Below are 14,733 nucleotides of genomic sequence, written 5' to 3' on the forward strand. Positions count from 1 at the left end.
CCCGAAATCGCGGCAAATCGCATTTTTTGCCGCTAATTCGCATCTCATTACATATGCGAATTCGCGGCAAAAAATGCGATTTTTAAAGGTGCGATTTGGTGCGATTTTTTTTTAGTCTAAAAATCGCACCCTATTACATTTCGCCCAATGTCCACGTTGTACACAGCTATGTAATACTATTATGCTTTGTTATCTCTTATGCTCTCTATTGAATTCCCATAGTTGATCAATTACCTCTTCTCTCTTTTTCTTCTCTCCTTATTCTTCATTTACCTTTTTTCCCTATTCTATTTTAAAAAACCCTCAATATAATCTGGAAGTTTTGAGAAATATACCCCTCTCAACAATTCTAGTTAAATGTACTTCACTTATGGTTTTATAGTAATTATGCTGTACATATTATAAGCGGTCTCAATGCGTCGAGATCTGTTGTTTCTGTATTTGGTCTTTACATTACCTTTTTTTGATGGATGCTGTTTCCCATCAAAACATATTATACAACAAAATATTATACAACAAAAAAAAAAACATGCCAGACTTATAAAACAGACCCAGCCGATACCCACCTTCTTTGCTGGTTATTTAACATAAACAGCAAACAAAATTGACAGTGGTAAGGTGGCTGCCATTTACACACTGCTATCAACTCCTAATTTGCCCTGTTGTACTACAGGCACAAACTGAGGAGGGTTGTACAGGCTGGGCAGTACTTGATGCCGCTGAAATCAGGAATATGACCAGGCAAGACAACACCAGGAACACAAAGAATCCCAGTATGTTTGCATCTCAGATGACATTCTTTCCTGCCCAGTGGAAACTTCTGTTTTGCATGATGATGGAACCAGCCATCAACTAGGACAGTTACCAGAAAAGGGTTTGACCTATGTACATGGATACAAGAAAGGGGCTAAATATGTGTTAGTGAGACTTAACCAACGGTGCCACTAATCTCTGAAGAGCTCTTCTGATTTCATGGTTACGGAGACTATATATGAGAGGATTGACCATGGGGATCACTGTTGAATAGATCACAGTCAAAATCTGTTCGAGGAAATTGGATTGGTCTGATGGTGGTATCATATAGACAGATATACAAATAACATAGTATATGGTCATGACGGTGAGGTGGGATGAGCAGGTGGAGAAAGCTTTATTTCTTCCTTCCTTTGATTTAATATGCAATATAACACTGACAATTTTTTTGTATGACATTATATTAATGAAAACTGGGCAAACACCAAATAAAAGTATGTTTACATATATGGTGACATTAAACATGCTTGTGCCAGAACAGGCGATATTAATCAGAGCTTTAGCATCACAGAAGAACTGATGGATGGTGACTGATCGACAGAAGAACATTTTAAGAATTGATAATAACCACAAACTTGAGTTTATAAATGCGCATAGCCAGATCATAGCCACCAGCAGGATACAGACCTTCTTCCTCAGTATCTGGTGGTAGTGTAAGGGATGACAGATGGCGATGTACCGGTCATACCCCATCACAAATAGTAGTAAATCCTCGGAGCTGGCAGCTATGAAGAAGAAGTACACCTGAGTGAAGCATTGTGGGAAGGACATTGTGTTATTCCCGGATAATAATATGTCCAGCAGTTTGGGGACAGTTACTGTTGTGTAACATATGTCTACAAAGGACAAGTTACAGAGAAACAGATACATGGGGGTGTGTAAATGAGAATCCAGACATATCACTGTGATTATAGCCGTGTTCACCAGGACTCCAAACAGAAATACTAGGAAAAAAACACATAAAATAATGGGTCCATCACCGGCTTTCATGGAAAATGGCACAATATGGAATTCTATCATATAAGTAATGTTCTCCATGGGATTCTGTAAGACAATAATACCAAAATAATAATAATAATAATAATAATAAAAATATCTATATAATAAGAAGAAGAAGAAGAAGAAGAAGAAGAAGAAGAAGACAAAGAAGAAATATTAGAAGGAGAAGAATAAAACCCCTACTTTTACATTTAATACACAGAATATAATTAAAATGAACAAATATACTACACATGTTGTATGTGGTTGTGGTTGTAGAACATTGTCCATTTTCTTAAAACTCTGCTACTTCTCATAACCAATAAACTAATTGCTAAGAATAGACTTTGATTGCAGTGTAAAAATACTAGAGCTTATGACAATCCCGGTGGTCTCTGATCGGGCCTGCTTAGCTTCCAGCACATTTTGGGGGTGATTCGCAGGTTTGTGGGTCCTCTAAACGTTGCCCGGCGCCCGCACGAACACCTGCCCCACCCTCACACGCCGATTTCCCCTACACATGCAAATGGGTGTTTAGCATATACATCCATGCGTAGCCTTGCATGCAGGGGGGAAATCATTTGATGGTCACCAACCATCGAATGATTTTGCAAGCGCTCGTAGAACTCACACATTTCTCTGGTGTCTTAGATCTGTGAGTCCCTGTAAGGCCAGGATGGCCAAACCTGTCCTCAAGATCTACCAACAGTTCATGTTTTTCAGGCAACCTGTGGATCTATAGTAGGAATGATTTTTGAAAATGTGACAGTTAGTAATGACTACAGCTGTGCACCAGCTAGGGGGTTTGGAAAACGTAGATCTCAAGGACTGGTTTGGCCACCCATGCTGTTAGGGAAGCAGGCAGGCAGCTGACTTCTGCTTAGGTCAGCTGCCCGCCCCCTTGCCCGCACCCATGTCACCGGAGAATTTCCCAGTGTTTTCATGGGAACGCCCATAAATCACTAGGCATTCCCATGGGCGTGACCATGTCCTGCCACATCACTCCCCCCACCCACACTGCTGTGTGCGAGTGGCCGGAGAACAATCAATTTGCCATGACCGCTCGTACAATGCGGCTGCACATGCACATAAAAGTTTATGCGCATAAACAGTCGCTAAACATCGCTCCTATGTGGGAATGTGCAGTGGAGCATTCCATCTAGAATAAGGGCAAGTACATATGGTTGTAGGAGATGGCTGTTGCTTTTCCAAAAACTCTACTACTGCTCAATTTACAACTAAGTATAGTCTGTGGTCACAATATAAAAATACAAAAGCTTTTGACAACCCCGGGTGGACTCCTATGTAACTACTTTCCAAGTAAACAATTCATCGCTTCCAAGACTATACATGTCCAATGCTGCCGTGGTTGTAGGAGAATTCTGTATTTCTCTTGGGTGTCCCCCATCCAAGTACTCACCAGGCTCCAGTACTGCTTACCTTGAAAGAACATACATGTGCAATTTACTTGTGGTTGTACATGAGCTCTGGCCATTTACTTAGTACAGTTCTACTTCTCGCAACCAGTATATTCATTGCGCAGAATAGAGTGTGGCAAAAAAAACTATTGCACCTGGTTTTCTTCTGCTTCTCACAAAATATATCTGCTAAGAATAGTCTGTGGTCTCTGTCTAAACATTCTGTAGCATTTGACAAATCCAAGTGGTCTACCTCCCAAGTATTAAAAAGGCCCAATACTGCTTAGCTTTTAAGACCATACATGTACTGTATGATATAGTGGTGGTTAATATGAACCCAGTGCATTATCTTAGAACTTAGAACTCTTCTTCTCACAATGAGTAAATTAATTCCTAATTTGCAGTACGATGTAGTATAATACCATTATATTACCTAAAAATCCTAGCTGGTATCCCATCCAAGCACACAACAGGCCCAATACTTGTTAGCATAGAAGACCAAACATCTTCAGTGGGGTTGAGGTTGTAGGTGAGCAGCCTCTCTTTTTCATAGCCATTAAAATAAATTATGGGGCACATAGATTGGTGAGGTCACAGAGCATGGCAGTCCCCCAGATTGCAGAGATCATAAGATGAATACTTTGCAGAGATAAGGAGGGGCATGCATCCGGAGCTCACAGACTATAGCTGTCCACCGGATCTGAGAGAAAAACACAGAAACTAAGGGGTCCATGGCACGATACGGAATTGTGTAATATAAGTAAGGTTCTGCATGGGATTCTGCAAGATCAAAATAATAACAATATAAAAATAATAATAATAATAATAATCATAATAATACCAATATAATCATAATAACAATATAATAATAATAATAAGAAAAAAAAGAATAATAAGTTATCATTTACAGTAGTGACTGCTCCTAATTGCGAAAAATACTGTATACACTTACAGTACAGCGTGTTTTACCTATATTCATATTAAATACTTTATTTATTATTATTTTTGTTTAATTGCCACAGAGATGTATAAAACAGAGTAACATGGATTATAATGTGCCTAGTTGAAACATAATGAAGTCAACAAATAATATGGAATACAAAATGTATCTTTCCATGTGAATTAATCTTGACAAGATGCATACTGTACTATTGTTGGTGGTAAAATGGGCACATATCAGTAAAACATGAAAGCACTCAGGGCATAGAAGGAACAACTGAAGCAGTTTGTTATCCATGATTCAGTTCTATATTTTTTTTTTTGCCCTTTTGGAACCCGGGTGCAAAAATGAGTTACTGGCACTCTGCTACCCAAGTGCAACGGTCAGTTCTGTCCACCGTTGCTACACAATGTGATCCTGAGCTCCTGCTACTACCTGAGTGCAATCCTGAACACTTCAACACATGGGAGGTTATTCCGGTCGATGCGGTCCATCCCGAATTCTTTCGGAGCGGACCGCACGCCACGCTGTGCGGACATCGTACGAAGAAACGCCCACCGGTCCTCCGCATTCGGACGGACTCACACTTTAAGAAGAGGGCGTGTTTACGGACAACATCCAAACCTTGCGTCTGCGGTGGACACACACATATTCTGCACGGTCTTACAGCGTCTGCATGGTCTTACAGCGTCAGAACGGACGGGAACCTGCCCGTATGCACCGATGCGGTGTATTATCGCAAAACTCACGACTATTATCTGAACTCATAAATCGGTCACATGACCCACTTATGCAATTAGGCAACCTCATTAAAAAGTGTTTGTTTGGAATTGGAATCAATTAAATCCTAATAGATACTTAAACACATTACTACCACATTCATTACAGACATTAACCCTTACATCATGTGAAGTGCTATTTATTTATTGTTACCCCTTTATCTAGGTTTTATGTATGCATATTATATCATAATTGCACGTCAAATGCAATATTCTACAATGTGCTAATTATTACTTACACATACTAAAGGAAACTTAACAACAGTTATAAACACAGTGTGTGTGTGTGTGTGTGTGTGTGTATTTTGTTGTTTGGATAATGTTAATTGCTCTACAATTATAGTACATTTGTGTATTGCAAGGATGTGCACACTACAATAACATACATATATATAGTATGTACCTTTTGCTACTGAAAAATATTCTAAACAATTTACACATATACTGTTTAATGTCAAAAAAACACACAGACAACTTCTAACTGTTAACAACTATTTATTTTTTAAACAAAATATTGAAAAGTAAAAATTTACAAAAAAAAACTTTACAACAGCAGGTCAGTTAAGTCCTGCAGGTCTGCCAGGACTAAGTGCAGGTGCTCCCACGGACACCCTCATCTGCTTGGGTAGGTTCATCTGTGGGCATGTTAAAGGGGGTAAAATTAGTAATGATATTCATGAATACATTTAACATAGTCATACATAAATCTAATAAATGCAAGGTGACATGTGTATATATATATATATATATATATATATATATATATATATATATATATATATATATATATATATATAGACATATATAAATATATATGACACATACATATATACATACATGCATACATACTAAATGTAAAGCCTGTTTTTGTCCCTCTACCCTTTACTCTGTAGAAGACCTCACAGTCATAGTGCTCCTTCTGAATCCCAACCCACCCATGACTAAGCTGCTGCTGCTGTTGTCCGTTGACATGAGAAGCATGTAATGAGTTCCACCAATAACAACTCATGTTCTGTTCTCTGATGCAACGTGGCATGGGACTTAGTCAGCTCTCAGGAATGCACAGTACACTTGTGCAGTCATGGATGGATTGGCTGCTGATGGTCTGCTCCATAAATCATTGTCATATTGCCAGTTAGGTGAAGCTGCAGCACTAACCCACTCCCATGCACAAAATCATTATTAAGACAAAATCAACCAACAATTATGTTGGCAAAAATACATGCCAAACACAGGGAGTGGAGAGCTAGAGGAGGGCCCAGGGGCACTGACCACTTGTGACTCCATTATAAGCCACGCCTGTCCATACTCCATTTATGCCATACTTAATCTAGTTTAGAAATATCAATCAACTATAAACTCTATTCACCTATATGAGGCTACAGATTGTACGCTTGCAGCAGGGGCATGTAACCCTAAAGTGAGCAAGTCATCCCTTTAATCCAGGATCTAGATTAACTACACAGGTTCTGTGGCAGTTAAAATCGAGCTGAAAGCCATCCCCAGAACCTGTGTAATTAAGATGTGTCCCGGATGAAAGGGATGACTTGGTCACCATATCTAACCTCTAAGTGTGTCTGTTGCTACACACTTTGTTTTATTACTTTATACTATTGTAAAACACAATTGATTCACCAGTGCTACATAACAAATAGTAGTCAAAAAAATGATTAATGATGCATTATGTATACCTACCACTTTCAGCCACCTTCACCACCTCACAGGCCTCCTCCTCCTCCAGCTCAACCTCCTCCACTTCCTCCCTGGCCTCCTCCACTGCCACCACCTCCTCCTCCACCTCCTCCACCGCCACCACCTCCTCCTCCCTTCCTCCACCGCCACCACCTCCTCCTCCACCTCCTCTGCCACCACCTCCTCCACCTCCTCCTCCACCTCCTCCTCCACCTCCTCCGCCACCACCTCCTCCTCCACCTTCTCCGGCACCACCTCCTCCTCCACCTCCTCCGGCACCTCCTCCCGGGCCTGCCCCGCCTCTGTCTCCTCCCGGGCCTGTCGTGCTCGATCCCGTGCTGTGTTGGAGAAAAGAACGATTAGTGCCAATTAAGGGTCATTGGGGCAGATGTATCAAGCCTTAACAAGAGATAAATGCAAGGGTGATAAGGAGAGATAAATGTCCAGCCAATCAGCTCCTTACTGACTTTTTTCAAACACAGCCTGTAACATGGCAGTTATGATGTGATTGGATGGACGTTTATCTCTCCTTATCACCCTTGGATTTATCTCTTGTTAAAGCTTAATACATCTGCCCCATTGTATGCATCACAATCAATAATCCTATAGAATTACATATTATATCCACATGACTGCATGTCAAAGAGGAAGTAGCACACATATAGTGTATGCCATTTTAAACTCATGATCAGCCAGTTTACCTTATTGACTTTAAAAAGTTAATTTAAGCAATCATTTAAAAATGTGTATTTATTGTGTAAACACTCACATTGAGCTATCCTGCCCCTTATTTGCTGGAGCAATTGTGGCTGTCACCTCCGGAGGTTTGACCATCGCCTCTCCAGCTGGGCGATGGTCCTCCGCACCTGGGTGCGGCCGTATATTCGGCGGCAGGCCGCAGCATAAGCACTGCGCTTCTGCCTGTTCGTTATAAAAGGCCCTGCACGGCCCAGCCTACTCTCCATAATGAAGACCAGTGCCCTGAGCTCCGCAGGAGAGAATGGGGCTGCTCTCCCATAGGCCGCCATCTTAGCAATGGCGCAATACAAGCAATCATGTCCTGTAATTGGTTGTTCACAGCGATATTTGGTAATAACTTTATTGAACATTTGTATGCGTGTATGCGCCACAACAAACAGCTAAAACATTGCATCGCTGTAGGTTGGCATCGCTGAGCTAACCTTGGCATTACTTAGTATATACTAATAAGACAGGGTGAAATATGTTGGAAAACCAATATACTCTCCAAACATGGCTGAAAACAGCAGGTGAAATAGTGTGCCACAATATACAGTTACACATATCTGTACAAGGTACTACATTAGTCAGCCTTATTGGTATGAAAACAATACACCACTAACATACAAAATAGTGCTATACCTTTTCAAATTATTAGGCCATGGTGCCATTTATGTACCTAGCATCAAGGCAGTATTTATAGGCCTATCACATGTGATTTGGATGCAAGCACTGATTACTATTGCCTGAGTTGTGGCATGGATTAACATATGGAATGGGTTAGTGTCATTTGTTGTACATACCAAACAAGTGCACAGTAAAAATGAACATTCACATATAGATTTTATGTCTGGCCAAAGTTGTAGGTGTTTATTGGTGTTCAAATCTGGCAATGAGTACAAAATCAGACTTGGAAAGTATGCCTGGTTTTGTAGATTTGTTTTTCCGGTGGTATGGGCGTGGCCTAAGCGCCGCACGGTGTAGGTAGTCGTACGGAACGCTGCCGCACAGAACGCACGGTGGGGTTGATGTACGCCAATTGAAGCAATGTGTATATATATATGTATGGGATGCGGTCATTCGTCAGACTGCATTTAGGTCTACAGTCATTAGGTCGACCCCACTAGGTCGACTGGCAGGAAGGTCGACCTGACTTAAGGTCGACATGGGCCAAGGTCGACATGACTAAAGGTCGAATTTGCATAAAGGTCGACATAAGGAAGGTCGACTGGTCATAAGGTCGACATGGGTTTTTCACTGTTTTTTGAGCCGACATGTGCCGACAGGCGGTATTTCATGCCCTACCATCCACTAGGGCGTGGTGGGAGAATAAAATAGTGTGCCGAGCGCAGCGAGGCACCGTGCCCGAAGCATTGCGAGCGAAGCGAGCGATGCGAGGGTCCGATTCTCATTGCCAACTGTGTCCATGTCGACTGTGTCGACATTCGGATAAAAAAACAGTGAAAAACCCATGTCGACCTTATGACCAGTCGACCTTCCTCATGTCGACCTTTATGCAAATTCGACCTTAAGTCATGTCGACCTTGGCCCATGTCGACCTTAAGTCAGGTCGACCTTCCTGCCAGTCGACCTAGTGGGGTCGACCTAATGACTGTAGACCTAAATGCAGTCTGACGAATGATCCCATTCCATATGTATATATAGGTGTGCATGGAACAAAAGATCATCACCACCTCCTAGCTCAGCTGGACTCCATCACCTCCAATGTGCACCTCACCAGAGACCAGCCATTGGGGGGTGAGTAGACAGCTGCCCCATCTACAGCTGGGCCATCTTCTGCCTCAGCAGAATCATTGGGAACACAGCAGATGGCTTCACAAGAGAGTAGCCTGGCAAGCACTTCAAGTACAGCGACTGGTGGCCGTGGGCGTGGCCGAAAGAGGCCAACAGAGGAACCAACCAGCAGGAACATGGCATTTGAATTGCAGGAGCTTGCCATACTGGTACCCCATGCACGGGATTGGATAGAGTTGACACAGGAGAGGTTGACACACACAAGGAGATGGAAGATTTGGGAGGACATAACTGTGGAGATTAATGCGGTAGCTCCACAAGTTCGTGAGACGGAGCACGTAAAAAAGTGTTACATTTGAGCAGAACAAGACCAGTAATGTTTTTATTATATGTTAGATGGAGTTGGTAAATGGTCGGACACATTGCTAGGAGCAACAGACATGATTGCCATGTCACTTATTCTATATTTATTGTAGGGTGAGTGTGAATGTTTCTTCAAAGTGTTGGTTTTATAGTTTAACATAATGTAACTTATGTTGAATGAAGCACACGTTGACATACAATACAATGCATGCTACATCAAACGTCAGGGGTGACATGTTATAATATGTAAACTTTGTTTGCAGGTGGCATGACTTCAAAAGCAACCTCAAGAAGAAACTGACCAAACGGTGGGAACACAGCCACACCTCTGGGGCTGGCCCCATGACGCTCACCCCCCTGGAGGAGATGGCTGAGGGCTGCATTGCAATTGAGGAGGTCCGGGGGGTGAGCAACATGGATAGTGAGGCCCCAGTAGACGTTTTTGCTACTGACTTAGAAGGTAATTTGTTTGCATGGCATAAGTAGTTTGTACTAATTTTAAAGGAATGTGTTGTAATTGTAAGTTTCTCTTTTAGCATCATCTCCACCGTGCGGCAGTGAAACTCTTGAGGAGGCGGAGGAGTCAGTGCCACCTGCCACATGTGCCAGCCATGTGCAGCAGCAGGAGCCAACGGCCACACAGGATTTGGACAGGTGGGTGCAGATGCTTGGCCAGTTTCGCCAGCAGGGAGACTTAGGATCAGAGCGGCTGCGTAGGACCGAGGAGGTCATGCAGGGTATTGTCAGCACCCAGCAGGCCATGGCTGCCACCCAGCAGTCCATAGCTGGCAGCCTGCAGGTGTTGGCAGAGCAAGCCCTGCGCGAAAATTACCTCCTCCTCTGCCATAATGAGCTTATGGTGGAGCTAGTTACCACCAATAGGGCCCTATTGTCAGTCGTTTCTGGTGCATTTCCAAAACCAGCACTCCCTGCTGGCAGAAGGGGAACACCATCCCCCCCTTCCACATCATCTGCTCCACCTGCCCCACCATCCCAACGTGGCTGTGGCCGTGGCCAAGGAGCTTCTGCACGTGGCAAGGGCCCTACCAAGGCCAAAAAGTCCCGCAAATGAACTTGGTTCCGCATTAATCTCCACCTTTATGTCTTCCCAAATCTTTAATTTTGCTGTGTGTGTCAGCTTCATGTGTGCAACCCAATCCCGTGCACAGGGTACCCAAACTTGCCTTCGGTTCGAATGTTTTGTTTGGTTCCCCTGTTGCCCTCTTTCGGCTATCATTACTGTCTGCTGTACTTGAAGTGTTGGTGCTATATATTTGTTGTGAAGCCACCTGATGTGTTCCTAATGATTCTGCTGTATGTATGAAAAGAATACATTTTTGTACATTTTTTTTTTTTAATTCCTGTTATGGTACCTTTAATTTTTGGCATGTGGCAAATAACATGCTCTTAAAATTTTATGTTTTCCCTAACTGTAATAAATATTTCATTTGATCCTGAAATGTGTGCTGTTATTGGTGAATGTAAAAGTGACATGTATATTTATATTAGTTATAGCAAGTTCTGTCCATTGCTTGCAGTGTAAATGTGTGTAAAAAATGCATCCGTGCTTTCAGCATAGATTTGTGTGTTTTGTAATGGTCCATTTAAGCTGCAATGGTTCCAATTGAAGCAGTGACAAGAGTGTAATTAATGAGTAATGAGTAGAGGAGGTGATTGTATTGTGTTCAGCTGACATTGGTTCAGGTGCGGCCGTACTAATTGGGCGTTCCGATTGCCTAGCGCATGACCGAGTGGTGTCCGTAAAGCAATACTTGCTTATGGAGACCGCATATTTTCTGCCTTTTGGTTCGTTTGCAGTCGATGTTCTGTCCGAATGCATGCCTACCAGAATTAGTGCACTCCCTCGTGTACGCCCATGTTTACGCCCAGTTTAGCCCACTTTGAAACTACGCCCCTGTGTAGTTCCGAATGACGCCTATATTACGCCCATATTTCCTGAGTGAATGCGGTGCACTTTTCTGTACGGTATTAGTGAGAACGAGTACGGAGACCGTGCGTGGCACATGCGCATAGCGTTGCCCATGCATGCATGAATTCGGAAAATTATGCATCGACCAGAATAAGGCCCATGGCGCCAAAGGTATTCAGCCTTTGCAAGTGATAAAGTGGAGAATGATGAAGTGATAAAGTACCAGTCAGTCAGCTCCTAACTGTCATTTCTCAAACACAGCCTGTAGCATGGCAGTAAGGAGCTGTTTGGCTGGTGCTTTATCACTGTTCATCTCTCTCTACTTTACCACTTATTAAAGCTCATTACATTTGGGGCCTGATTCAAATTGACTCACTAAGCAGCATACATTGGCTACATACGTCCGCGCAGCATGCAAACGCATGTGCAGCTTACGCATCCATTTGTATGTGGGCGTAACGGTGAAAAAATCATTCGATGGTCGCAGACCATCAAATTATGTTTTTCCTCGTTTCGCAAATAAAAGTCAGTGTACCCTGTCAGAAATGGCCGAGAACGGGGCGGGCGCTGACATGTGTCATCAGCTGCCAGACCCGTTTTCACATGGGGACGCAAAGTGTTTTTCAGGGTACACCCACCTTTTTGCGGGTACGCCCAGGACTGCCCCATGTGATTGCCCCCCCCCACACCCACTACACGCCCACCGTGTGGGAACGTCTCGGCAACTGTGTTATCCACACATATTTGCTGATATGCATGTGCAGACCAGAAACATCAGTCCCCGCAGAGAATTTGCAGGGGACCGATTATACCTGAGTAATAATATTAGCTCCTCCCACTCCGCTGCCCAAAGCAAAAACAAACCCTGTGCAGCCGTTACATAGTTGGATGGATAATTTTCTATCGGCCCAGACAGGTTTTTCTGTAAATACAGTTTCATTGATTACAGATTGCTATTGCAACTGTGTTAGCGTTAATATTAACCCTTAATACCCTTAACAGCATCTCTCTGTGAGATGTTCAGAATATCTGCCGAAAATCCCAGCGTCGCTCACATTTATATAAATTCAAATAAAAATGATGTGTAAAAAAGATATTTCCTATATAAGGTAACATTACAGGACATTATGATGAATAAAAAGGTTTATTTGGCAATTTTCACACCTATTTTGACATACTCACTTGGCACTCATAGGGTTAAATTAGGACACAAACATCGATGACAGCATATTAACAAAATTCAAGCTACAACTGAGATATGTTTCTGAAACAATCTGTCTTTGTCATTATTACAATGGGCCTTATTTTGGTTCATTCTTTCTGACAAAATCCTTCTTAGATGGGCAAAACCATGTGCACTGCAGGTGGGGCAGGTGTTACTTGTGCAGAGAGAATTAGATGTGGGTGGGGTTTTACTTCAAAGTGAGATCTATATTGCAGTGTAAAAATAAAGCAGTCAGTATTTTCCCTGCACAGAAACAAAATTACTCACCCAAATCGAATTCTCTCTGCACATGTTACATCTGCCCCCCCTGCAGTGCACATGGTTTTGTCCATCTAAGAAGGATTTTGTCAGAAAGAATGAACCAAAATAAGGCCCAATGTGCTGTGCTCTCCAGTATTGTGGAGAAACAATAACATTGATACGTGTACAAGCACAGATCATCCCGCTGACATTTCGGTCCCCACTTGGACCTTTGTGAAGTAGGGGCTATTCCTGTCCGGCTGTAAAAGATTTTTCTTTTTAGTTCTGAGATAACACTTGACAATTCAAATGCTGAACTGGCCAAATTTTTTTTTTTTTAAATTCACTTACCTGTAAATGCAAACAGTGTAACTGACGCTTTGCTGAAATAAAGTATACACAAATTGCTAAATTTTGTCTGCGCAGATTGATGTTCTACCTACTGTACTGTACACGGTACTGTGCTGATACTGAGTTATTGCAAGTGCAAAACTTCAGTAATATTCCTTATATTTTCAAATGCATTTGAAATAAGTGTCTAATGCTCTGCTGTGGTGTAAAATACTGTGCACTAGCCGGCATACCGTAGAACATTCCTGTTCCAGCCTTCTTATCTATCAGAAACAGATTATATACACATCTAGGGTTGTGTACGCTCATTATACAGTATGCTAATGAATGACCTCTAAGGACAACTATAATAGCATGTCATCACAGCGCTCAAGCAAACCTCTCTGGGAAACTGATTTACTCAATGGTCATTAAAAAGATTCTGTTTTCATCTGGTTCTTTTTATGCTTCAGAGTTTTATATTGTAATCTTTTTTTTAAATTGTACTTTTCAAAGTGTCTCTATTAGGGGGATAGTCAATCTGTGCTGTTATTTCCTCCATTGAATATAGCGGCAATTCTGCCGTTACCGACAGCATTAAAGGCAGTCATACAATTTTTTTTTAAACCGGATGTGTTTTGTCAGAACACGGCGGTGGATTGTCGAATTCTCGGCTGTTTTTCGACAATCCGCATACTTTTTTGCCGATCCGCGGACTTTCTGACACTCAATTGTCAGAACATTGAATTCCTACTTTCGAGTTACTGTCGGATTGGATGAAAAAAAAAACGGCCTGGAAAATTTGATATTTTAAGGCCCCCATACACTACTGCGACTTGTCTGAATGAAAAGTTGCATAAAATTTCCCTTGAACTCCCCTGGCAGCTCCCGAGAGGGCTCACATACGATTTGGCACTTGATGTGCCATTTTTTACATGTGATAAGTCGCATATGATTGCATGTAAAAAGGAAAATCTGATGCGATACATCGCAGATGCTAAAAAGAACCCATGATGGGTCCGATTGTGATTTACCCTATGTGCTGATCTCCAGCTCCGACCTGATGCTCACAAGACCCTGTATCGGATCAGATTGGATGTCAAACACAGACGATTTTGCCACTTTTCACCCATCAGAATCGGGTGAAAAAAGGTCAGATTGGTCAAGTGTATAATCTGGCCAAATGTATTTTAGGTTGAATCAACTTGTATTCTAATTTTACCCTCTCTTTTACATTTATTACATAGAATATAATTGAAATGCACAAATGTACTACATAATGTGGTTGTGGTTGTCCATTTTCTTAAAACTCTGCTACTTCTCATACCCAGTGTGGGTCTAGGAAAGGCAGGTACTCTCTTTTTGTGGGGGCACTCTCATTTTAAAATACAACTTTTATTGTTTAAAGTTAAAAATTCTGGGTAGAAGTCCCAGATAAGAGGACACATACAACAACAATAATGAGACAATACATAAACACTAAAAATTGTTAAAAGAATCAAAAGTAAAAAATAATATTTATGGCAATGGCC

The 14,733-nt window shown here is 42.0% G+C and overlaps 1 protein-coding gene across 1 annotated transcript in view; it reads right to left on the minus strand.

The window, feature by feature from the left end:
* Positions 1 to 918: 918 nt before the first annotated feature.
* Positions 919 to 14,733, minus strand: part of LOC146021152 (olfactory receptor 1-like) — a 29,283-nt gene continuing 15,468 nt past the window's right edge. The window contains exon 3 of the mRNA XM_083154952.1: positions 919 to 1,857. Coding sequence (XP_083011078.1) covers positions 919 to 1,857 — 939 coding nt within the window. The remainder of the gene's footprint in view (positions 1,858 to 14,733) is intronic.

This window comes from Crinia signifera, chromosome 7 (assembly GCF_055691185.1).
Source record: "Crinia signifera chromosome 7, ASM5569118v1, whole genome shotgun sequence".
Taxonomy (NCBI): domain Eukaryota; kingdom Metazoa; phylum Chordata; class Amphibia; order Anura; family Myobatrachidae; genus Crinia; species Crinia signifera.